The 27,259-nt window shown below is 36.9% G+C and overlaps 1 protein-coding gene across 2 annotated transcripts in view; it reads left to right on the top strand.

Annotated features, from left to right (window-relative positions):
- The window catches only part of SUGCT (succinyl-CoA:glutarate-CoA transferase), a 305,639-nt gene that overhangs the window by 90,348 nt on the left and 188,032 nt on the right, over nt 1-27,259 (top strand). For both annotated transcript variants that reach the window (XM_064705032.1, XM_064705033.1), the window contains exon 10: nt 24,839-24,910. In XM_064705032.1, the coding sequence (XP_064561102.1) occupies nt 24,839-24,910 (72 nt within the window). The remainder of the gene's footprint in view (nt 1-24,838; nt 24,911-27,259) is intronic.

Raw genomic sequence — 27,259 nt, 5'->3', positions numbered from 1 at the left:
TCATTCCTTTGCTAGGGTCAATATTTAAAGAAAAAGTTTGTCTCTATGCTTATTATGCCTAAGAGTGTGTTCCAGTAGGAGGATATTCAAATACAATCATATTTTCACCATAAGGGTGAAAGGGTCAGTGAAACAAGTTGTCTGGAAAAGTGTTGCAGCCTCCATCCTTGCAGTCCTTCAAAAACTGGTTCAATAAATCCCCAAGCCACCAATTCTGATCTCGTTGTTGTCCCAGCAGGGATAGGCTGGAGACCTTCTGAAGTTTCTTCCAGCCTGACTTATGCAATGATCCTACAATCCAAGGTTCCTATAAATAAAATGTTCCCTTCTCCTCAGCTGGAACAGCAGGAGAAGGAAAAAATCACTGCAGAGCATCCCTGCCATTATTCTGATCATACCATTTCATAGGGAGGGCAATGCCAGCAGCAGTGGCTGACTAAAGTAATGTTTTACAAATTGGTGCTGAGTGGCAAAGGCAGCAAAATTATGTGTGCTAGCAAAAGAGTAAGGCGTGAGGAGCAGGCAGGAATACTGAAAAAAGGGGGAAAAAGAAGCAGAAAGACCACAGTCTTCCCACCCTTCTGTAGTATAAAGAGGGTCACCATTCATGTTATTCTCTTTAAACAGAGTTGGTGACATCTGCTATGGTTCTGCCTGAAAGCATATAGCAGCTGTGGGCTGAGAAAAACTGCCCAAAACTCTTCAAGATTGTTTTAAAAGTAAAGTTTTAGCCTTTACTGTTTCCATGACAATGCTTCAGTCATACAATTTGAATGGAGAATATATAGGGAGCAAATGGGAAATAAGAATGTGACTCCAGCCCTTTGGAAAAAAGGGGACAATAAAGATCAGGACTTACTGGAGGTGTGAGCCAAACCCCTGCCCCAGCATAGCTGTGATTTAGTTGTGCATCTTGGCTCAGTTTGCAATTGTGTGAAAGCCATTAGTGTAGCAGAGGTGAATGCTGCAGGCCTTCTGTGCCTCAGCCCTGCAGTGAGAGAAAAGGCTGCAGGATGTAATGCTGTGGGTTGTATGGGGCAGAGCCCTACAGCTTTAAACTGCAGGTGGGAGAGCTTGGTGGAGCAGAGAGAAGAGAATTGCAACTCTGTTTTTCACAAGCTGAAACTACTGAAGTAATATTTCTCTTTGATTCTACCTTCTCCATTACTTAGCATATTTCGCCATATGAATTAAAATTGAAATGGAAATTTGTTTCAAAATGAAGACATTTAACTCTGAAAAAGTAAAAATCACAAATATTTTAAATTGCTGCAACTTTTGATTTCAGTTTTGCCTAAAAATGTGTCTTATTCTTTGAGACTGTGTGTTATAGTGAATGTTCCTGTTGACAAATAAACATTTTTTGCTCCGAAAAACATTCAGTTATAGTAGTATCCTGATGGATCTGACTTTGAATATATATTTCAGATGGCACTTAAGCATAGGTATCTACTGTACCCCTAAGCATAGGTGCAGAATTATTCAATAAACTAGGATTAGGAGGAAAACCCCCTACCCAACATGATCAACACAGCCCCTGATAATGATGTTTAAAAAAGAAACAAGACAAAGGTCAGTTGCTTTTCAGCCATTGCAGCATTTTTCCCTCAGGTTGATAGCTCATGTGTTTGAATGTATTTTTTTCTTTTCAGTTTAATTGCTATTTTACAAGTGCAACCAGCTTGTCTAGTATAGCTTCATATATTTCAAATAGAATGAGTAAAAAACTGTAATAGTATGGATCCAACTTCTGAAGACTTATGGTAAACAGTTATGAAAAAGAAGGAAGGTAGGCTTTGAAAGTATAAGTACATTTAAAAAAACAAACCTGTCAGCCTCTCGAACTTGTCTAGTTGTTGTTGATTCACTGGGGCTCTACAGGATGTGCCCATATTGGGCTGACAGGAAGTTCAGTTTCCAAACAAGTTTAAGTCCTAGACTTCTCTGAACAGGAATGTCCAATTTTCTGAACTGTATATGTTTCTAATGTAGAGGGCTACTATTCTTCTGAGGTGAGAACACCACAGGCTTTCCTCTGGAGACATCATGCTGGACATCAGCTTTTCAGTCAGTTAGGAGTGACTGTGTCAAGCTGCAACCTCAGCAACTACTGTTCTCAAAGCAGTTATCTTTTCTCTCTGTGCAGCTTGTTCAATTTTTTCCCTATATGCTTTATTGTTTTCAGTAGACTTCCTGTTCCTGTTTCTCATAGCCTGTCCCTTTTCTTACATGCATTTTCCTATTTTCTTTTTTCCTATTTGGACTCCATCATGTCTTGAAATATTTTAAGATGCATTAATTTTCTCTTTGCTGTCGTTTTCCATAATTTTATTAGATTTTGCACAAAAGTGCAAAATTCAGCTGCTGACCTGGTGGGAAATGCAAATATGTAGAAGATCCAAACATCATTAAAGTCTTTCTGTCTCAAATTAGAGTCCCATACAAGTTTTGTGCTTTCACAAATAAAGTAAGGCCTGTCAATTAGAAAAAGAAAAATGCATATAGACTTCATCCAGGCTGTACAGCCTGGCACAATTTATTAATGATACTGTATTGCAAGAGGAAATAAAATCTGAACCTGGATTCTGAATTAATCTTACAGAGTTGTATGACCCAGGTGTTTTAGGAACAGTTGAATTTGTTAACAGTCAGCAATTAAAAGCCAGCAATGTTGTCTAGTGACACCTGTGTAGTTACAGCAGGCAACAGAATGAATTTCAAAAGCATAGAAATGTTGTAAGCTTGGGTATGAAAATGTTAAATTTAAACCAGAATATTTATTGGAAGTATAGGAACTATACTGTTTAAACAGGAAGGAAAGAGAGCCCAAGATAAACATTTATCAGACTCTTCAGAGAGCAATATTTTGTGGGAGAACATTATATTGCTGCACTGTAAAATCCCAAGGACTTCAGGGGGGTTGTCCAAGTCCTTGGATCTGGTTCCATATAATACCATAGCATAATTCTGTACTCTGAAAATGCTGCTAAGGCCTTTCTCTAAAATGCTAGTAGAAAACAGTAAAGCTCACAGTTTTGGTAGTGGATAAGGGGTGACTATTCCACTAGATTTTCAATTGCTTTTGTAAGAGAGTATGCTTTTCCTGAAACACATCTTGTTACATTTTTGTATTCTCAATAGCCAGGTAAACCTCTAAATACAACTCATAAACAAATAATTTAATCTGAAGTAGGAATGCCATTGTCACAGTCTTGATTGAATTGATTCAGACAGGCAATCAAGTCTGACTTTTAATGTCAGAGCCAGCTTTATGTTCTACCAGGGGGGAAGTACAGTGCTGAAGGCATTCATGATAACTCTTGGCCCATGGGAAGAGTATGCATGTAGGTTTTCCAGTCCATGCTGAAGTTACAGTCATAAATAGTGTTTCATGATACAGAAGGAAGTTCATAAAATGATGTTGATATTTTTGTGATTGGTGAAATGTGTGTATGAAAGCTAGTTCATTATTAAATGTGACAGGTAAACTTCTTTTAAGATGGTGAGCATATAAATGCCATGATTTGATCCACTAGCCTAATTATATTTCAAAAAGCATTTGAGTCTTCACAAAAGTTTTGACAGCTGTACAAAAATCACCATTATGAATGTATTTATCATCAAAATTTGATGATAATCTACGAATCTGCAGATAACTTGGGACATGAGATGTCTTGGCTTCTGTGGCAGTTCTGGGTGTTGCTTATGAGTTGTATTATGTGCTGATTGTGTGAGTTAATGGGCATCTGACCCTTAGTGAATGAATCAACTTGTTTTTCAGAGCAAATAATGAGAAAAGAATGTGTAAAGGGTGCTTCAAACTCCAATTTTTATGTCTAGGCTTTTGTTTATTTAGGAACTGTAATATTTTAGCCTGACAGGTTTCATTTGATCCAATTTACTACTGGATTTTCTCCAGTGATACAAGAACTAGCCTTAAAGAAGACCTGCCTTTCCCTTGAAATACAGTAATGAGACTGTTTTGTAACAATGATACTGGGAACCATGGAAGCAGTGTGTCTGTGAAGAAAACGCAGTTATACAGCAGAAGGACTCAAGCACATAGGTAAATTTTGCTACTCTCTTTTGCTTCTCTGTGACTTTGTCTATTCAGAATCACAGAATCAATTAGGTAGGAAAAGACCTTTTGGATTGAGTCCAAGCTTTGGCCAAACACCTCCTTATCAACTAAACCATCACACTAAGTGCCACTTCCAGTTTTTTCTTAAAAACCTCCAGATATGGTGACTCCCCCACATCCCTGAGGAGCCCATTCCAGTGCCCAATCACTCCTTCACTCCTGTGAAGAAATTCCTCCTCATGTCCTATGGCACAGGTTGAGACTATGTCCTCTCATTGCAGACTGCAGCTGCTTAGAACTGTTTTATTCTGTGTCAAGCAACGGACACTTTTTCTGTATCCTCCATATCCTCCTTATCTTCTATATCCTCCATATCCTCCATATCCTCCATATCCTCCATACCCTCAATATCCTTTTCCTAGGAGAAAAAACCTTTCAGAACATTTTTCCATCAAGGTTGGTGCACATGTAAAGTTCAGTGGCCTCAAAGGTGGCTGGTACTTCTATCGTGAATAAAGAGGATCGGAAAATTCAGCTCTGAGTCACATCCCCTACTTTTTAAATTTTTGACTGTAGATAAAATTGATAAGCCTTTTGAATTCTGAAGGATGGTTAATATATGAGAACAAAGTGGAACAGAAAGCAATCAAATGTAGCAGACTGTAGCTTTTAATTTAACTAAGATTAAAACTGCCCCAATATGAAACACACATGCACAAATGTGTTGTAAATTCAGGATAATTTGAATCATGAAATTAATCTAAGCCAGGAACAGTTGACTCAAATGTTTCTTGTAATTAATACAAGCAAGACACTGGTAATTAAAAAAAAAAAAAAAAAGCTCACCCCTAATCCTCCTTCATATGATGAAAATGCAGCAACATTTTCCTTTGACCAGACTCAAATGTTTCTTGTAATTAATACAAGCAAGACACTGGTAATTAAAAAAAAAATAATGCTCACCCCCTAATCCTCCTTCATAGGATGAAAATGCAGCAACATTTTACGTTGACTATTGTTCTGTGTATCTTTTGTGGTGTTTTCCTCCAGTTGACAAACAGGGCATTTGGGTTGACAGATTTTTAGTAAATTTCACACAAAATCATATCACATGGACATGTGGAAAAAGATGATCTTTGCAATTGCTCCATAAGCTAAACTTGGCTGTACTTTAAAGTGTCAATGGCAGAGTCCTATTGGTTAGATGTGTGGGAAAATTGCAGTGCAACTGGCACAACCACACTGGCAGAAGCTGCACTGGAAACAGGAAAGTGGGGTTCCTTTTCTGGCATATAGCTATCTCAGGAACTCAAATAAGCTATACCAGCAAAATAACTTTTCTTACACTGTAGACTCTAACTCAATCAGAAAAATTGCTTGCATAGATCTACCAGAGCTCCACTGCCTGGAATGTCTTGGACTTATTTCTTAAGCTGTTGATAGAAATGAAGTGTTAGGATATAGATAGCTTCTTTGTTTTCTGAGGAAAGACCAAACAAGGAAAAACAAAGGAAAACAAGAGAATGATCAGGTCTGTTTTCTGTGGTATTTCTGGTTTATAACGTGGCAGTGCCAGAGGCTCCTTCTGTATATGGATAACAGTACCTACCTGAAAAGAGCAGAGATTCAAAGTTTAAACAAGAACAAGATAATCTTTTCAAGAAAGAAACATTAAGTGTAATGAGAACTTCAATTAATTAATACCATTCTAGGTATATGGCTAATTTCTTTAAATAATTATGGAAATCTCCTTTTAACTAAGATGTATATTCTTGTACAAAATCTAAAAGCATTAGCAGAAACAGATTTTAAAAGAATTTTGAAGTGAGTTTTCCTCTAGATTTTTCTTGTCATCTTGACCACTATGGGTTTGTAGATGCATTTGTCTTAATAAAAAGAAATAATTCTAGATTTTCTGCCAATTTGGATTGCCACATAATCTGTTGGTTGTGCTTGTTTAAAAAAATAAAAAGGGCTGTGCAAAGTTTATCCTGAAGCAGATTAGAGAAGCTGTGTTAGATTAGAATTCTTTTGCATAGCTCTTCGTCAGCCATTTGTTTAAACATCTTTTGTTTAATGTAGCTTGAAAGGTTGATTAAAAATTTGTTTGTTTGTTTGTTTGTTTTCCAGGAAGGTTTCTAAATAGTGAGATTACATGAAACTGTGACTACTGGTATCCTCCATCCTCGAAATATAGTATTGCTAGAGCTCGTCAACTAGTCTGTCTTATCTTTCTGAAGGCCTTCAGTTACACTTCTGTAGAGAGAAAGCACGCTATATTTTAACACTAGATTTAGCTACCTACATAAATAGTTAAAGAAACAGAAAGATTGTATTTCACATTGCACAATAATGCTATTATGCATTAAGAAAAGCAAATCTGTGTTACTGTGTTTTTCTGTGTACTGGAAAGCAAAGATAGAGTAGGACTTACTGATATGGATTATTTTATACCTTAGCCTATTCCTCCAGCATTATTATATATTTAGAGACGGCATATATGATCCGTGCAGCAATAATCTTTTCCTTCTTTAATGTTTCCTCTGTTGGATGATTAGCCTTTTATTTTAAACATTTATTATCAAGAATAGTATATTCAGGGCAATAAATAAAAATTAGTGGAAGGTGGAAAAATCTCAAAAGCAAAAAATCTTCCAGGTCCTAATTTTTGTTCAAATTATTTAAAGTTAAGCTATCTTCTTTAGTCATAATTTTATTTATTAATATTTTAAAAAACTTTATGTCTGCTTATTCCTATAGTAGGATTATGCAGGATTATGGCATCTGTTTGGTCCCCACACATGGTCAGACAACATGAGAGCCAAGCAAACACCAAGAATGGTAAAAACAAGAGATGAGGTAGTCCTCCATAGTGACAACAAATTTGATTTTGAGAGTCACACTGAAAATGGAACATGAATTTATGGATTGTGTCAGATCTGAATGCCAATCCAGTGTTACTCTTAAACATGCAGAGTGCAGTGGAGCCTTCTCCTCCAGAAAGGGGAGAAGAGAAAGCACACACTTCACCTTACCTCCTTTTGGTGAAGACTAACACTATGGGCACCTCTAAAATATGACAGATTTTTTTTTGTATTCCTTGGGTAACAATACTTTTGTATTTCTCTGTGCATGCCATAGAAACAAGTTTAAAAAATGGGCACCTCTGTCTTCTGTTTAAAAATGTTGTAGGAGTGAAAACAACACAGTCCAGAGACTTAGCTATCTGCAAAACAAAGGAATGACAATCCAAGCAGAAACTGGTTGTGCTATTCTTAGTTATATTATAGAATGTATAGTCATAAATGAAATTTTGAAGGTTAAGGTAATACTCTGTTTATACTGTGGTTTCAGAACTGATTGAAAGCTGCTTTAATGGTTTTTTTTTGGTTTTTTTTTTTTTTTTTGGTTTTTTTTTTGTTTTTTTCCTGTGAGTGCTTTTTCAGCTGTTAGCAAAGTTTTAGCTGGAAAATAAAATAGAGGGAGAGCATGCTTTGAACAGTCCCAGCATCATAGTTTTGAATCTGTAAGATTGAATGACATTGACAAAATTGAGGAAGATTAGGTCCCTATGTAATGAACTAATATTTAGTGTAGAATGAGGATGAGATACAATAGGAAGGTGAAACATAAGGTAAATATTTATGATTTTGGACAGTATGTTAACATTTATAACATAATGTTATGTTTTTAGAAGCCTATCACACTGACTGTCTAAGATGAAAGGAGGTATACTTGAAGAAGGGACTAGTGTTGATTTTCCTGCCCAATCAACAAGAAAAGTCCCCCTTCTATGTTGCTTAATAAAGGCCAGTGGTTTTGTTCAAGTTCCTCTGGAAAATGTGAAGTTCTAAATCATTTTTTTATTATAGACTTTTCTACTAGTAACAGATGAGTTTAACTTTCTTTGTCATCTTCATAATTTTCTTTTTCATGCACCTATATTTTGCGTGGCCAGTGTTGTAATAGCACAGCCAGTGTTGTAATAATAATAATAAAAAAATTAGATTAAGGGGACAATTAGCTTGTACAAATTGGTTTTGTTTAATGAAATGATGTCTTGTTATTGTTTGTTGACTGTAGTAAAGTCAAACCAGTTTGCAATGACTGAAGAGAATCTAGTGCAGAATTCCAGTCATGTAGTCTTTAAAATACAAGAAGAACAAAGGGACTTGGTAATGCTGCTGAAGGTTCTTTCCAGATATCTTTTTCTTTTTCCATTTGAAAATAATTTAGAATAAATTTGGTGAATCACAATATTACAGCCTTTAATCATAAGCATGCTGTCTGATGCAGACATGGATGAATGACAATAAAAAAAAATCACTTCTTTGTTAAGAATCCATTATCATTCCATGGTAATAAAAAAAAAATCGTTCAACCTTGAATGATGTCATAGCATCTGTGGTAAACAGCTAGATGATGTGTTACTTTGTGGCATCACTCAGGGTTGTATCATTCTATGTAAGTGCTTGAAAGAAAAGAGCAACAAAATTACAAAAGGCAAGATTAAAACACAGACAATTTTCTCTGGCTTAAGATCATAAAAGGGAGGAAACTCATAGTTAAGGATCCAGACCTCAAGTATCTGAGCACAATGTAGTGCCAGCCTTAATTTTACATAACTGTACCCTGTTATAAGTAGACATTGGTGGTTTGATCCTGAATGATGAGTTATATTGCTCTTAGCAGCTGAAACCAGAACAATAATTTTATTTTAATGCTTGGCTTTGCTCGGTGAATAGACTTCTTGAATCAGTTGTAATTGTTTTCTTTATGTTTTCTTGCCAATTGAAATAAAACAAATCCTAATAAATAGTTTGAGTTCTTTTCAAAAGTTATCCTTAAAACTCTGCTACATAACATTTTGCTAAAATGGAAATGGGAAATTGTGAAGAAAAGCCAGTGCCACTCTTGGATTTCAGGAATTTTGAAACTTTTGTGGCAAGTTATAATGTCTATAATCCTGCAGAAGCTCAGTCAAAAAAACCCCAAACCAAACACTTAACTGATGAAGGAAGTAGTTAATAGTACTGTTAGCACAGAATACTGAAAGTAGTACAGAGTTTTTAAAGCATCTGCAATTAATTGAACTTCTACTTTAGTTCTACTTTTCTTTAAAAGTTCTACTCCCCCTAGTTCTTGGAAATTGTAAAGAGGGTGGCAGAAACTGCTTTAAAGGATGTCAGACTGTGGATGCAAAATGGAGAGGAGAATAGGCAATGACATAGAATCTTATCTTGACATTTTAGCCTAAGGACATTGCTTCAAGGATTCCAAAAGGAAAGATTAGTGATTTCCTGTCAAGACAGGGAAAGGCCCTCAGCACTTCAAAAGCCAGAAGTGACCTGCAAAACAGTTAAAGAATAAAAGCTAGTGTCTGACAAGGTGAGGCTGACTTGAGAGAGTAATGCCTGTGGTTTTCTCAGAGTCATTTTAATTCTGTCACTGTGCCAAGAAGCCACAACAGTATTTAAATGAATTGTACCCTTTCTGACTTGTTTCAGGTTTGGAAGGATTCACTGGAGTAGAACTGGGAGTTGAAGAGACAAATCCTAAAATACTGTGGCTTCCTTGCTAGGGCTAGAGCTCTGTTTGGTTTTGAATGGTAGTTTACATCTTCTCCTGAGTGGAAATTAAAGTTGTGGGAAATTTACATTGCAGATAAAGGAGTCTCTTGGGTGTTTCATTGAAATGGAAAGGGCCCTGACCCACAGTCTGAAAAGTTACAGCCCATGAGATGAGAGACATGAATTGTTCTGTGATAAATCTTTTGCTCATCAGTATAACTGGATATCACTAAAAAGATGTACACATGAAAAAGAAAAATATGGAGACAGAGGGACAAAGAAAACTCCTTGGTGAATATGAATTATACGCTGAGCAGTGTGGATAATAGCTGTGTGGAATGATAGCACCATGCTAGATCCACAGTGCAGTTCAACCATCAAAATGTTGCCTCAGAGAATTGCTGAATGTTGGATTTTAATGTGTGGGATTTAGCAGTCTCTTCTCTCTTCTAGTTCTATAATCTCTTTAATGATGCATTGATTGGGATTGTCTCTTATTGAAGGGAAACTGCCCCCTTTTCCATCTCAATTCCCATCCTTGGATTCTTCAAATATTCTCTGACATATATGTATGATGCTCTGCCTGTGAGAATCTTTGTGAGTTCGAGGGCCTGGGGTTTCCTTCTGATTTTCTGATGCAATCTATTTCACTTTTATTAGAGTAATATTTTAGAGTATTATTTTCTCTGTTGTGATAGACCTGCATGTTACCATGTTATGGAATCTCTTTCTCAGCAGCCCTCTCGGTTGTTTTTTTTTGGGTTTTTTTTTTTTTTTTTTTTGGTGGGGGGAGATGGTGGTGGTTTGGTTTTGTAGTTTTTTTTGCATGGTTACTGTAAGGTGCTTTTACCATGAAGAGACTAATTGTAAATCCACGTGCATGTCAGACCAGAGTGCTGTGTCTACACTGGCACTAGAGCATAAAGCTTTACAGGTAAGAGGTGCCCTAAGAGATGTCATTGCATGAGTTTTTCTGCAGTGTAATGTGGGAAAACTTTTCATCCACAGGCCACTATACAAAAATGTTTTTAACTTAACTAATTAAACCACGTTCATGAATTTTGTAAAAGCCAGTGGCAAGGCATGGGTACAAGTTTAGATGATGATAATGTTTTCCATCTGTTAGCATGAATGCAACACTCATTTTAGGAAGATAATTCAGGGCATGTCATGTAGTGAAAAAGCTATTCAAGAGTAGCTCATTGCCTTTAGAAGACAGCAGCATGTTTTTCCAGGTCTCTTGTGCAGATATGGAGACAGTTGATTCCCCATATGATGAGTAGCTGCAGAATCCTTATGCATCTTCTTGCAGATCTGGCATGGCTTCTTCTCCAGCATGCAGGACATGCTCTTAGACCTTTGCAAAGAGCTTTGTGTGCCTTTGCATAAGAAGGACATAAAGATGAAGGGAATACCTTCAATACCTATATTTGCTGTGATGCTTTACTGCTGCTTTACTGTTACTTGGTTTTGGCCAGTTATTTGCTGATGCCCCACAATATGTAATTATATATTTCAGTGGCTTCTTCAAAGCCAGAGGGCTGAAAAATGTCGATTTCTCTGAAATTATGTCTGTTTTTTAAGAGGAAGTGTAAGAGTTTTGTTAAAACCACAATTTTGCCCAGCCTTCATTTAGAAAGGATAATACTTGCCTGTTAGACAAGTTGAGGTTATCCAGATAAAAAACCCCTGAATGGGGGTATGGGGGAAGAATGTGTGATGGAGAGATAATCTGAAGATCCAATATTTTCTATTATTATTTTTTAATTTGCTACCAGCTGATTTTATTTCTGTCTCACATATGGAGTCACTAAGTTTAGTTGTTTAAAGGACCAGCAATTCTCAGCCACCCTACCTCAAAAAAAAAAAATAAATCAAAATGTGAGAACACCTGTCAGCAGAATTTTTTTTGTGTTCTTAGCAGTATATAGTTACATGCTGTTGGTATGACTTGGCCAACTGAGGCAAAATGGCATGGTCAGCCAATTTAATTGACAATAAAGTTCCTAAATGTCTGCTCACTTTTGAACCATACTAGCTTTCTGACATATCTGAGGGGGAGCAGGGATGGATTTCATTAGGAGTAGGTTTGTGCCCATAATCTGGCTTATAGGCTGTTTATGTCTCTGTCCATACTAAGAAATAAGCAGTTCTAGAGCTTGTATTTTATTTCCATCTAAATGGCAGCTGGGCCAGGAAAACAAACTGATCTCCTAAACATTATTATAACTTTTTTATCCAGGTTTGTGTTTTGAGCCACATTCATCTCTGAAATTATGGCACTTTTTCTTGTGCTTCTGTTGGGTTCTTGGCAACCCTATGCTAATCTAGACAACAAAGGCACTTGTAGTCAACTTCTCCCCCAAAAGGTCAATATCCAGATCTAACTCTTAAATTAGCTGTCAGTTTTAGAACACGTACATCATTTTTGAATCAGATGTTTGCTTATTTCTGTGTACTTAAGAAAGTTTAGCAACTCCTGTGTCTGTCATTATTCAAATTGATGCTGGTCTGTATTTACAAAATACTTCCTTGACAAACCTCTGTCTTGGACACCCAGCTGTGGACAATTGTGTGGAAAGCACAATCTCCAGAGCAGTTAGTAGAATGACTGACAACTTGTTGGGAAACAAGAATGACTGACAACTTGTTTGCAGAATTCCCATCACAGATTTCCCATGTCCTTCCTTCCCTTTCTTATGTGAAGAGGTGTTTTGGTTGGAATGTTGTCCAGAAAAAATGTTCCAGTCCTCTCACTTTAACTGTTCAGTACTTCTTTTGTAGTCTGGATGGGGGCAAATATGATCCCAAGTACATGATGATAATAATGTTTTTGCTTTCCTTCTCCTGACATGCCTGTGCCTTACATGTGATCCTTGTTTTAACACACATTTGTGGCATAACTTCTTTGTGATGTATAAGTTTGCATTCTGCTGACATGAGAAGAGAAAGGTAAAACCTAACAGTGCCCTCTGAAGCTGTCTCTGAAGCTGCAAACCACTTGTTATAGGTGGCATTTGAACAGCGTAAATGTAATAATGATCTGTGGGAATCTTCATTCCCTTCTCATTTCTGTCTAGGTTCATGATTCTTGGTATCACCAGCAGGCTAGCAGCAGGAGGTTTTCAAAACATCCAAGTAGGAGATGAGCACTGCTGTTCAGAGGGATGTATGCTCTTGTGCATAGGTATTACTGAAATAACCCTAGATCCCAGCCTGGGTGCTATTAGCAGTGTACTTGTTCTGGATCCCATTTCACAACTACTTGTAGCAGCTCAGGAAGCTCAGGAAGATTCTTAGGGTTCACATTCTGTTCACATTCTGCAATCTGGTGAAAACCAGGACAAATGTGAGGTCAGTTTTCATAGAATCATAGAATGGCTTGAGTTGGAAGGAACCTTAGGGATCTTTAAGTTCCAAACTCCCTGCCATGGGCAGGAACACCTTCCACTAGAAGTGGAAGTTATTCTGAGTTGGCCTTGATACTCCTGCAGATTTTCTTATAAATGAATGGAAATTATCTAGCCCACACCTTGAAATGCCCAAACTCTCAGGGTAGGCAATCATATACCACTACAGACTTCCTGTTTATTCTGTTTATCCTGTTTATTCCTCGGGTTTTAAGTCCAAAAATATTTTTTAGTGGATTTTAAATTTCTTTGAGGGAAGGCCACCCTCCTGTTTTATACATTTGAAACCCAAATTTTTCTTTGTATGTGAAAGGAAAACAAATATTACTCTATAGGATCTTCATAGTCATTGGGAAGCTCAAGTCCAGTACACAAATATATGCCTCACTCATTTTAGTTGATTTTGCATTCTTTAGGGTTGCTTTGTTTGCTTATTGAGTGTATTTTAACTTGTGCAGATTTTGAAAAGAAAGAGACAGATCAAGTAGCTGGAGAAATACATTCTTTATGTCCAAAATCTTATGCTTCAGTACATAACTTGATGTGAAAATTGGTTTGCCTCCCTGCATAATTTTCTCTAGCAGCCATCCTTCCCACTTTAAAGCACAGCTTCATCAATGTCTAATAAGATGCCCAAGCTTTGTAGCTGTGAAAGGAAGTGTATATTGGAAGAAAATTAAATATACCAGAATCCCACTACTACTGAAACTGTGTTAATTAGTATAACGATTTAAATGTATTTTGTTACTCTATATATTATTTTTGATACTGTTAAAATGAGGGTCTAAAACATCCATAGGCATTCATCAGCCTGCTGTGGGAAGAGTGAGTGCCCTTATTACTCTGTGCACCTCTTCTCTTTATTTGCTCCTTCTTGCCCTTCCCCAGGTGAGGCAATCAGATACCAGCTCCATATAACCTAGGGGCAAGAACCCTTTTTCTGTGAAAGGTCATTTCATAGCCAACTCCAGGCAGCAGTGGGCGGGCAGCCTGTCAGGCTGTCATCAGGGGTGCAAGAGCAGGCCAAGCTTCTGCCAGCAGCCCATTTTAGTCCTTCCCAGCACAATGGCAGGTCTGTGTGCCGGGCTTGCTGCTGCCCTTTTGATGCCAAGCCCAGTGTCACCAGAAGGCCGTCTGGATCATTAGGAGACCAGCCCTTTGACTTCGCCCATGCAGCAGAGGGAGGAGAAAGCATGAGGAAGGTCAGGTGCCAGGCTGCTCCTCCAGACTTGCTGGCACCATCCCTTCACTGTCACCAGACTGGGGCCCTTGGCAGCTGGGAACATTTCTGTGGCAAGACTCATTCACTCTTTAAGAGATGTTCTCCCGTACAGGAGATCTTTGCTGTTTGCACGTAGACTCTAATGTGACTGTGCTGTGGTGTTTGCAGTAGCCAGATAGTGTTAAACTTATTTGGCTACGTGTGACAAATTAATTAAACTAATTTAACTTTATGCCATGTATATTTGCTTTGGGTTACTTTCTCTAAACTATTATTTATGAAAATGCATGAAACAATGGTGTTTTTTGCTAGAGACTGCAGCAGAAGCAGTGCGTGTTGACACTCACTTGTCAGTTGACTGAGGTGCAGTGATGCTGTTACAGTGTTCTGTCCTGCTACAAAGAAGGCTCTTCAAAAACCTAAATGGAATAAGAATTTCTGAGTTTCCTGACAGCTAATCAACAGAGAAGAGCAAGGAATCAAATTAGGACTGATGCTGATGAAAATCACCAGAAACATCAATGTGGACGTAATAAGTAACAGGGGTGCAAAATTAGCTGTATAAAATGTAACACTTTCATAACTTAAACAGTTTATGGCTATTATCTATGACAAAAAATGCAGTAATCTTGTGCTTTTCTTGATGTAACAGTGTTTGGCAGAGGTACATATAGTCCTTAACCTTTGAATTCATCACTTTGGATTACAATTGGGCTTTTCTTTAGGAAAGTGAAAAGTAAGGTTTTAGATTGACAGTAAAAGTAAATTTGCTGATCATGCCAAGAAATTGAAACTCTGTGGTTCTAGATGGTCTTCAGAGTCTGAATCCTGCCCTAAGTAAGCTCAGACTCCTATGAATCCCTCATTATTAAATCAGGATTGTCCTTTGGGTGTTCATACTGGCACGTATGAGAAACAGGCTGCCCCCCAGCCATCCAGAGCAACAACAACAAAAAATATTTTGGTAGCATAAGACAAGATTAAACTTCAAAATAAATGTAACAATTAAGAAGAATGAAAAGTTTGCTAAAGAAACACATGAGTACTTGTGAGTGAAAACTTAAAAGCTTTTTCCTTTCAGATCTGAAGGGGAAAAATATGGGATCGATTTTGAAAATTGGAATTTTTGACTTCTCCTTTTGTCTCCTCCTATTGTCTTTTCACACAGTTTTACTGGCATACCTATGTCCATCAGATTTTGGGGCTAGAGGGGCTGCAAGGAGATTTTGTATAAGAATGGATGTAGATTTTAGGGTGTGATAATAGAAGTACACTTATAGTGTGTTTATTCTCCAGAACATGTTCTTTTGTAAAGGATAAATATGTTTGTAATGCAAAAGTCCCTTTCAAGCTGTAGACCTGAAGATCTGTGATAAAAACTAGTATAGTAGCTTCCACTACACAGATTTCTGCAGCTCTTTGTCAGTAGATAATTTGACAAATTAGGTAACAGAATGAAAATTGGTTAAATATTGGCCGGGAAAATAGTAAGTTGAAAAAAGGCATAATATTCTGTTTTCTAATTGTAGTGATTTTCAAAATTTCAAAATTTAAATAATGCTAAATTTTGGGAAGATAGAATTTTAATTCCAGTAATATGATATTAAATTTCAATCTTTTTCAGACTAAAGGACATGATTACAAAAATACTGGAGAAAACAGAAGTCTAAATTCTGTAGTTTTAAGGAATCCCAATAGAACTTTACAGGAAAATTAAGAGGAAGTGCAGTTCTGACCTTTTTTTAGAAAAAATCAAGCATTCCACTTATTTAATGTTATTTTTCTATTTTTTTTAATAGATCTCGCCAGCACTATTCTTATGGCCTGGCAATGAATTTTTTGCTTACATTCAGAACTTTAAATAATGTGCATCCTAGATGTCTGGCCAGTTCAATATTTAAATCCTTGATTAGAGATAAATTAGTGTTTTAAACTAAAACAGACTGCATGCAATAAACCTTAATGTGTCTGACTTGAAACCACAAATCAAGGATATTAAAGAGTTAAGGTTTAAATATTTGAAATCCATCCTTAGTTCACTGTACTTTGTTTACTGAGGAGTCAATAGAATCACATAATATTTTACAGATATATATTCAGATATATTTATTGAGAAAGATGAGTAAAATAGGGCAAAAGCACATTAGTAGAATGGATTGGAGTTTTGCTCTCTGCAGCAAAATGGCCGTTTACAAACAGGACTGCTGTTTATTTTAAGTTATGGAAGTGCCAAATTGTGAAACCTGGCCAATTTTGCACCCCTGTAATTGTGTCACCATTGGTTTTTTTCTGATTTTCACCAGCATCATTGCTAATTTGATTTCTTGCTCTTCTCTGTTGACTGGTTGTTGAGAAACAAATTATTTCACTCAGTTTTTTGAAGAGCTTTCTTTATATCAGGACACTAAATTATTGAAACATTTAAGTTCATAGCACTGCCAGCCCAGTCTGAGTTCTGGTTTACCTGCACTGAGTCATCTGCAGCTTGAAATCCCAGACTGATTGCAGGACTCAGTACGGTCCCTAACTCAGTATGAGTCAAACAGGTGGTCAGCATTATCAAACTCACCTTTGGAAACTGTACCACTACAACACTTAATTTCAAAGAGTAGACAGGGAAAAGGGACAGAAATAGTGACACAAATCCTGCTCTGATGACTTCTACTAAAAACAGAAATAAGGTCTCATTTTGAATTACATTCAAAATAACATTTTTAAAACCTCATATTTGAGTACTCAAATCTTCCAGACTTATGATAGCTTATGATTATTGGAAGATGTAAGAAATATTTGTCATTTCTGCATCACTAATGCCTGGAGGCCTGTATCAGGATCAAACTCTGGTCATGTATGTTGTTTTTCAAAAGAAATGTTTTCATTGCATTCTTTTACTTTGAAAGTGAAATAAGAATACAATGCTTACAATCCCAAAATTGGAAGGAATTGTGTGAACTATTGTGTGAGAAAGAAAAAAGAATTAGGAAACATAGCTTGGATTCAGGCTTTTGAGACATTATAAATGTTGAGAAAAATATTGTTTAAAAACTGGCTCTGCAGTGCCCTTTAAAATCAGTAAGCGTCTATTTTAATTCCCATATAAGTAGTAACTGGCTGCTGTCTGTATATATGCTTAAATGTTGCTTGCTGTATAAGACCTTGTTTGCTTAATTTCAACCTAACTGAATTTTTATGGCTGTGCTATAAACCTCTTGAAAATAGTGGCTTTAATGGAAATGCTGACACAACATTAATTACACTGGCTCCAGTGTGATACTGTGATTAAAGTTTATTTATTTTGTGTGTGCGTCTGTGTGTGTGTAATTTCATTGTTGAAAAACTAATGGAAAACTAATGTGGCAATGGAGAATGTGATTCTGTGCCTGATATTTTTCAACAGCAAGAAACAGTTTAAATGCCAGTTTACAGTACCAGATAATTTATTTTTAATTGAGGTATAGTTAAGGTATTTAAAATTTTAGAAGTTTGGGAAAGTGACAAGTTTCCCACTTTAAAGCTGTTCACTGTTCTTACAGGAGTTTTTAAATGTCTTTTTGGGTGGTGAAGCTAAATGTATATTGCATTAGAAAATTAAGTAAATGGTTTCATTTCCTTGGTAGCATATGTTCTTTGAGATATTCTGGAGAAAAGTCTGAAAGTATGAGGGAGTGAAATGCACCGTTTACATTCTATTACTATTGAATATGAGGTAAAAGTCTATTTGATAAGTAGTTTGTCCAGCTGGTGCTTTTAGGTTACTGACCTATGGATTGCATCTAGTCAGTTGGGAAATGAACAGCAAATATTTTATGGCCAGATGAAGAGTAAGTGAGAGAGAGAGAGATCCTTTCTCCAACCTGTTTCTTAGGACAGTGAGCTGGGATTGGAGAAGCCTTGGATTCAATCTGTTTCCAGCGGTTTATAATTGTCATATTAGGCAAGAACTGGGTAAAAACATGACATGGTCTGGAAAGCAATTCTAAGCTTTTCTGTTTCCCGAAGGAGTGTTGAGAGTAATACACTATATTGCGTAATGCAGACATGTTTGATGCTGTGATTTTGTGTAAACTTTGCTGCCCCTTTCAGGAAGGTGCAATCAGAGCACTTTTTGTGTTAATCATCTTTTCTTGTGGATCAGTTAGACAACATCACTTTTTTCTGGATTCATCCATATATGGAACTTGAAGGCTGATCAGGAAAATTGTCTAATGAGTAGTAGGTTCTGCAGAAGTGAATCGTATGCCTGGCTGGTAGTCTGCGATGTACCTTCCTTACATCAGTGCTGGTGTTCTGCCTCATCTCAGGGACCAAAGTAATCATTCCCACTCTTGCCATAAACACCTTTCCTAGGACCTCGTAGCATCCAGTCAAACTTTTTTTTTTTTTTTTTTTGGCAAGAGAATTTTTGCAGATATTGTTAATGCTAATCTGTCTGGTAGACTGACAGCTGTAAAGTTGCAAGGTAGCATGTCCTGCAATGTGGCAGGGAAGTGAGACACAAGTAGTGTAGGTTGGAAAGATCAGGGAGGAAAAGTGAAATCTTTGTGAGGAATGTCCTTCTTCAGTTTGCTCGGTGAGAACATTCAGCATTCATTAATCCAGTCCATGAAATTTACATTTTTTTATTTTTACTGTTTGCTTTCACTGGAAGAGAGTGCAAAGTAGGCAAATAGTTTCAAAGTGTGTGGTCTTTATGGTTTATATGTATTGCTCAGAACTACCACTGACCACACTTCTTGGTCTTGTTCCCATTTGTTACAGTAATTAAATATTAAGTTGTTATGAAAGGATTGTGCCGTTCCCTTGAAAGAAAAAAGAATGTGACTCCTCCATGGTTCTGTGGTACAGCTGATGTTTTATTCAAACTAATGTGTAAAGATAAAGAAATTATGTGCAAAGTTTATTCCATCTGTAAGGAATGTTATAATTCTGGATCTGAAGCAAAACTGAGAATCTCCGACACTGAAGTTCATTAGGTTGGTTTGGAGAGAGAAAAATCAACACATACCATCGATACATTTGGTTGGAAGGACAAGGGAGCCTGTACAGATCAGTCAAACTCTGAATATATCACCTTCTTAATTGTCGCCTTTAATCTGCATTAGGACTAGATAATGCTTGTCCTTAAATGACCTTTACATTGAATTGAATATTGCACTGGAAAACTTCAAAGTGTAATTGACGGCCAATTATGTAATACAACTGTGGTTCCAAGCCTGCAAGAGGCCAGCTCTTCTGTTTGACCACACCCATGAATGCCAGGGAAGTACTTCAAGCTTGTAAACAAGGACCTGTGTATGGTCACCTAGTGTCTCAATGGTTCTGTAAATGAGAAAATGGAGGGAGAGGAAGGAGTGACACTTGAAAAGCAATCTCTTAAAAAATGTTAATGATATGTTTCAAAGGTTTGTTTGAAAATACTGGCTTGGCTGGTGTTATGCTTAAGACTTCACAAGAAAGTGTGTTTGTTCTGCATTGTTCCCAGCTGGTCCCAAAGTTTCATTCAGCCTCCACATGAAGCTGCTTGCTCCTATGTCAGCCTTGGGAGGGAGCTCAGAGGAGTGTTCTGCTGTAATGCCACCAGAGAGAGCTGCCTGTTGTGCTGGCAAACACTTAACTTACAGAAATACTGCATCTACCCTGTATTCAAGGATACCATCATCCCAAAATCTTAAGGAAGCTGTTTGATGATGCCATTTGAAGCCTCTTGCTCTATAAGACCCAGAGCAGTTGGAATGCATGCAAAAATTTAAGTGCCTTTAAGTCCTTTTCCAGAAGTCACCAATGCATACTGACTATCCCATAACCTTCAACTGTTCCCCTCATGATTCATAGTTGGATGCTTTTAGGGATGCTACTATTCAAATTTATGATTCAAAAGGCAGCAGTGTCTTGAAAGATACTTAAAATCCAAGGTTATCTAACATCAGGTATTCTCAATGAAAAGGGATTTTAAGTATCTCTACAGATCCTAATTGTTATTCACACTGGAATATGAGATAAGAAAACTCATAAACATGAGTTATGCATAATTTTTACCGCATTTGATGTAGTACAAATGTTCTGCCAAGGGGAGGTCTGAAAACTTTCAAATATTTCAACCATTGACAGCCATTATCAGTAAACAGGCCAACATGGTAAATTTTGGCCTGTTTATTATAACACTTTTTCAGATAATTAACACCTCCTTTTAACCTCTCCTAAATATGAAATAATTCTACAATTTCAAAAACCCAATACTTTGTTCTGTTGGTCTCTCCAAGTATTGTTTGGCCTCCAAAATCTGTGGAATGTGCAAAATGGAGAAGAGTGGTTGATACATGATCTACCAAGATATATTGTGCTACCATTCAGAGGGACTGTGACAGGCTGGAGAGTCAGGCCATCAAGAACCTAATGGAATTCAACAAAGGGAAATATGATGTCCTGCACATGACAGGAAGTAACCCATGCATCAGTACAGACTGAGACTGACCTGCTGGAAAGCAGCTTGGCACAAAATGACCTGGAGATCTTGGTGAACAAAAAATGGAACATGAGCCAGCAATGTGTTCCTGTGAGAAAGAGATCATTCTCATCTGTATGAGTAGGAAAATTGTCAACATGTCAAAAGAGGTGATCCTTCTCTCTGCTCAGCACCACTGAGGCTGAATAACCACTCAATCCAGTTGACAACAGGGTCTAATTCTGGGGCTTTTGGGACAAGAACATGATCATACTGAATCAGGCCCAGTGAAGGGCCAAGAAAATAATTAAGGGCTTGAAGCATCTTTTGTATGAGGAGAGATCCAGGATTGTGTAGCCTAAAAGGTCAGAGAGGAGGCTCAAGGAAGGAGTTCTTATATATGTCTATAAACTGACTTGGACTTCTGATAATTTTATTGGACTTGCCATATTTTTTCACTGGTCCCTTATATTTTAAAGGTTGGTGGTTTTTTTTGTTTTTTTTTGGTTTTTTTTTGTGGAATCAACATGCAGATTGAAACACATGTGAAGATGTGTGTGTATGATTGATGATTGCCATAGGACATATAGACTTAAAATTCATAAAGCAGGAAATAAATACAAAGATTAATGGTCTTTCATTAATGCCATCAAAGCTGGCAAATTTTGAAAGGCTATCGACTTAGAGCAGTGGAAAGAAAGGCTCTTTTGGCCTCATTATCTCAGCAAGTCTTTGCTTGCTCTGCTGATAACGTAGGTTAAGTTTGGCCTGCATCTTTATTGTGTAGTCTATGTAACATATTTGGATTTGGAGAATAGTTGTAGACGACATAAAACATTCCTGAAGGTGGATAGATATTACATGCCACATGTTTAGGGAAATTGAAGTATTTTAATACACAAAGTATCTCAGGCATATACTGTGTTCTAGGATCAAAGCTGGAAAAGTGCTGAGTGTTAATAAGGTCCTGGAACATCCATTTGACAGTGTGAGGTGGTGATGCATACACACTGGAGCTTGAGATCTGCCTTTGAACATGCATGTGTTGATGTCATGTACTAGATAACATTCAATGAGAATGTACAGGCTATTTTCTTGGAAACCCTCAAGTTTTTGCACTACACTGAAAAAGCTACACCTTTGAATGCTCACAATCTTTCTCTGCCTTTTCTATGAATAAGATTTCTAATAATTTTTTGCTTAGTATTTGTTTCTTGTCTTCACCAAATGATGTGCTATTGCTCAAGATACCTCATGGGAGTAGCAGGTTAACTCATGATTGTACTCTGAAGAATCTTATCAGAAGGCCTCATTCTTCAGAAGAAAAGGGAAGGGGAAAAGGACTTTTGCCTTGTGTGTGTAGTGCCTTTTATTGCACTAATGTGAAATGATTCGATGTGATGGACAGCAGTTTATCAAAACAAAATCTCATTAAAATCTGTTTGCACTTTGCCCTTACTCTCCTTTGTATAATAAGATTGTGAAGCTTTCTGTGACCAGATGGTAACCTGTGGCAACCTGTAGTGTGTGTACATTCATGGGTGATGAATAAAACCATTGTCACCCTTAAATGTTGGCATCAACATTATGTTAGTAACATTTAGAAGTTTCTGCTTTATCAGCAGCAATGACTGGCAAATAATCAGCTGTTTTGTAATGGGAAGCTTAAAATAGCAGCTGAAGACATTTGAGTTAAGCTTCATGGAAAAAGACACTGCTGCATTTATTATGATACCATTTTTTTTTTGTGTAAGGATGACATGATTGTTATTTTAGCTTTTTAGACATACAGTGCAATTAAGAATAATCAGTTTTCCCACACATTCCACAAAGCAACTGAAGCACACATGCTAATAACCAGGCCCTTAAATTCAGAGTGACTTCCGCTGCTGCATGGGCAGCCAGTGGGTGCAGATGCCTGCTTCACAGTGGTATGCAGCAGCTATTGTGTGATTGCAGCCTTCTTACAGAGACCTGGGTCTCAACAGAAGTTGCTGATAAATAATAAACTCTCTAATATTTGCCCACAGTACCAGTAGAAGCACTTTTTGGAGTGCTGAGGAGGAAGATCTGTACATATGACATATGCTTTGTAAGCTGTAGCAGGCATCCAGACTGGAAGTTTAAAATAACGTACAAAAAAATTCTGATTTGTGTTTACAGGAAGTAGTAGATGGTTGCACCAATAAAAATTATTCTGTGTTATAGAGGCACACTGATACATACAGTGTATGACTCATAATTTGTGTGACTTGCATGAAGCTGGTTTTAGAACTCTGAACATCAGCAAAGAAAAATCATGATTTGGACAGGGTGTTCAGAAAACAGATTTTGCCTGTAACTAAAGGTAGTAAGTTTAGTCAGACAGTTTTAATTCATAATTATTCCCACTAAAAGCCTCCCATTTACTGGGAGGGAGAGTTTTACATACTCTTTTACCAGGGTCTGCCATTATTTTTTTAGAGTGAGGGTTTTTATGAACAGATTTAGCTAAGAAATGTTTATATGTTTGCATACAAATATTTTTTTGTATTCTTTTCTCCAATCTTTTTTCTTTGCTTACTGCTCTTCACAACATGAGTATGTAGTACCTTTATATGATGTATTCCACTAAACTTTTACTGTACTGGGGCCAAGTCAGTGGTACTTTCTTTCATGCTTGGGACTAATTGTTTGCTGAATTTTATCTTTGCTTGCTATCTTAGCTGGAACTACTTAATTAAATGTATGAGAAATAAATTGTTAAACCTTATGACTGGACAATACTCTTTACCATGAAATAAAATATAGAAAGAGCACACAGGTGATATTTTAACACTGATGTACAGTTACCTGCATTTCAGAGGACATGATTGTCCACATGCAATTTTAAAACTTAGACTATACCAGGTGGTAAAAGAGTCTTAGTGAACGTATTTGTATCTATATGAAAGACTCCAAGTTGAAATAGCATATTGCTCTCTTTGAAGAGGAATATGCCACAGTGGCATGAGAAGAATTTTAAAGTGTTTCCATTCCAGGACTTACATTTGTGTGTTTTTTTACCAAAATTTATTGTGAAAATTCACACCTTTAAATGAGGACATGATAGCTCATTAAAAAAAGACAAAAAAAAAAAAAAAGAAGAAAGATTTGTAGGAATGGAAGATGAGTTTTGCTCCTACAAGAAAGGATTGCAAATTCTTGCCACCATTAGTGCACCAGCCTATGCTGGCCTCTTATATTCAAGTCAAATTAATGGTGAAAGGATTTTTCCTAAATGTTTTCAAAAATTGGACTGGTACTATGTATGACTGAAGCTGCAGTTATACACCTTTGTATAAGAGAGAGGTGTGGAGAAAAGAGGAATTGCATTATTCAGTTTTAGAAGATGCCCTAACACAATGGAAAAAATGGAGGGTGTTGCCAATTACAGATTTTCTTTTTTCCAGTGGAAATCTAAGTGAGATGGTTTAGACTGAAATGAAAGCTGTTATGTTCTACCCAGTTCAATGTTGTGTTTACCATGAAATGTGCCACTAAGGTCACTGTAATGAAGTAAAAAGTAAAAATTACATCTTTAAAGTTGGACAAGAAATCCCATTTCCTCCATGACATCTATCTTGAGACTACTGACTAAGGAGGTAGCCTTATCTCCAGCTGAAGAGCTGTGAAGATGCAGTCTCTCCTTTTCATTCCCATGGGAGTTCCTAAGTTTGAGTTACTATTTGGCAATTATTTTTTTGTGTGTTTGGTCAGGATCTATAACATTTCAGTACAGACATCTGCTCTGAGTCAGTCTGAGTGAAGCTGAATAAATACTTCCTAGCAAGTTAACATCATCATGGCAATCCTCAGTCCTGTGACTGTGGGACACATTAGGTTTAAGGGTAGCTCATGACATGTTTTTAGCAAATAATCTATTAACCAACATGACTTCTCAGCTCTAGGAAAAAAATTCAGAAAGAGCCTCATCCATCTTTGTGAATTGGTGACTTTTGTAGAACAAGAGATTGGGTCTGAATGGAAATGTTTAAGGAAGTAGTTTGAACATTATTTACAGAGTTTAACTTCAAAGGTGTGCTAATATTTTATAGTTTAGTTACAGCTTATCACCTGTCTTTGTTCTTCCAGGCATTTAAGACCAAGGATGGTTACATTGTGGTGGGAGCTGGAAATGATCATCAGTTTGTCACTGTGTGCAAGGTGTGTGTTAGACAAGAGTACAGAAATGTGTAATAGCTTCCATTCTCACTAGGAAGAAAATTAAAGATGCTTTTTCTTCTTTATTATCTCTGTTTTTTTAATATTTTTTTATTTTCTGTATGGAAATACATGGTGAGTATAAATTCTAACCCTGCATCTGTTCTGACTCTGAGTTCAGAACACACCAGTTCTAAAACTTGTAGGTACTGTGCTCCTTTTGAAGTCTGTGCACATCTGATTGAATCTTCATCTACTTAAATCATTACCCAAGCACGTTGTCCTTTAGAGCCCCTAGCATGTGCTGATCAGTGCTCACTGAGAAACTTGTGGACTTAGAAAAGAACTTAGAAAAGTTACAGGACTCTGGGCTGATTTTGGAGTGGTGCAGAGACATGATGTTGAAGAACAATGTTTAAAAAAAATTTTTCAAAATGAAATGTATCAACATTCCAAATAAAAGACCCCAGTAACATGTAAGATGGGACAAGAGAATTTTTGCATATAGCATCAGACAACATTTCAAAAAATTACAAATAGCTCTAGCTATTTTGGCCATTGTGTTTTTACTCTAGGAAATTGGATATTTAACATAAATTAATGACACTCAGGAAACTGAGCATTATTTTCCTCCATTTGTTCATGTCAGATATTTCACATTTCGGTGGAAGTTCATCACTAATAACTGGAATATGTAGTAAGAGGACAGTGCTGTTTTGATTGTCTTTTAGTACAGTTTGGGGTATGTATCCTCACCTCACTTTGAGTTGTCTCTAAACCTCTTCAAAATTTGCTCAGTGGGTTTTCTTCAAAAAGGTGTCTGACTACTACAGTCATCATTATCTTAATATTGAAGGAAGACTAATAGCTGAATAAATGTCTACCTGGCACAACTCAGTTTTATCAAAGACTCATTATCTCATAAGGGAAATATTCCCAGAGTGTCCCAGGACATAGCTGTGAATGTCTTCTTGGTGCTTTATCATCTAAAATGAAGAATTATGTAGCAAATGTTTGTCATTCTGCAATCCTTGAGTAAGATAGAGCTGAAGATCCATCTCAGTGAGTTCTGACTTGTTGATGTGAGCAATCAGGCACTAAATCTTTAGACCATACACTTTACCTAACTTCAGGGTGCAGCTGAGAGAATTATGGTGTGCCTTGTTGCTACATATTCTCTCTGTAATCATTAAAGAGTGAATGGAACCCCAGAAGATGAAACAAGATTTTAATGGTTTGTATTCCCCCAGAATGTATAGGATGAATATTAAGTGAGATTAATATTATCACCGGTCTGCAGGCTGGTTTTTTCTTTTTTATATTTATAAATGTGTTCTGGTGTTCCTACAATTGAATATAAGAGGTACAGAACATGGAAAAATGACAATTGCTTACATTTCAAAGGGATTAAAAAGGCAGAAGAAGTAGTTCAAGTTTTGAGTAATTGTTAGATTTTTCTCTACACCAGTTATATTTGTTTCCATAAAGAATGCTTTTTACTCTTATCAGGCGGTTATAGGTATGGATTTGGGCTGTTACATTGCCCAAAAAATAAAATGATGAAGAAGTCAGTGGAATGCTGGAATGAATACCCATTAGAGATATGCCTTGTGCTAAGTCAAAGGTGATTTGGAACTTAGTGTGAGGAGGGAAAGCCAACAGGGGAGAAGAACTTTATTACAGGAAGGCCTGCAGCACCCTAGTGAACTTTAGTAGATAGAGAGACAACTATTTCAAACACTGGAATTGCTATTAGAGAATCTTTCTGAGCTGAGTTGGTGCTGAAAATAGAGGCTGTAGGAAGCTGTTGCCCTGAAGGCACATAGTCTAGAGATGCAACAGCTGGCTCAAGCTGTCAGCTATCGCAAACATTCTGCTTCGATCTCCTCAGGCAAGCAGAAAGAAAAATCTGGAATAATTCACTGTGATATTTTCAAAATCAGTGACAACTAATGTAGCTTGTTTGAGGACTCGGATAATTGATGAAAAACTTTGTAACACTGCTGGCTGAAATGCGTTTCATTGTGGTCAAGTATTAAAATAGCACATCCTGACCTGTGACAGATTTGGTCTGATTAGGAGTACTGAGCGAGATTCTTCAGGAGACTGAAGTTTTGTGTGTAGCAAGGGAGATTTGAAACAGATTTGCTAGTGTTGCAGGACACAAAACACAGAGAGTGTAAGCTCTGAGTGTGCATGTGGAGCTTGAACAAGGCCTTAAATAGAGAGCACCATTTTCATTCTAAATGTTCAGAGTGAAATAAAGAAAATAACACTGGCAACATGATGCAGAAAGATGAATGGTACATTAATGAATAACTTCTCAAGTGTGCATTTGTTAGTCACAAAAAA

Source organism: Zonotrichia leucophrys, chromosome 2 (assembly GCF_028769735.1).
Source record: "Zonotrichia leucophrys gambelii isolate GWCS_2022_RI chromosome 2, RI_Zleu_2.0, whole genome shotgun sequence".
NCBI lineage: Eukaryota > Metazoa > Chordata > Aves > Passeriformes > Passerellidae > Zonotrichia > Zonotrichia leucophrys.
Note: the sequence above shows the minus strand (reverse complement) of the source record. Positions and strands in the feature narration are given on the sequence as shown.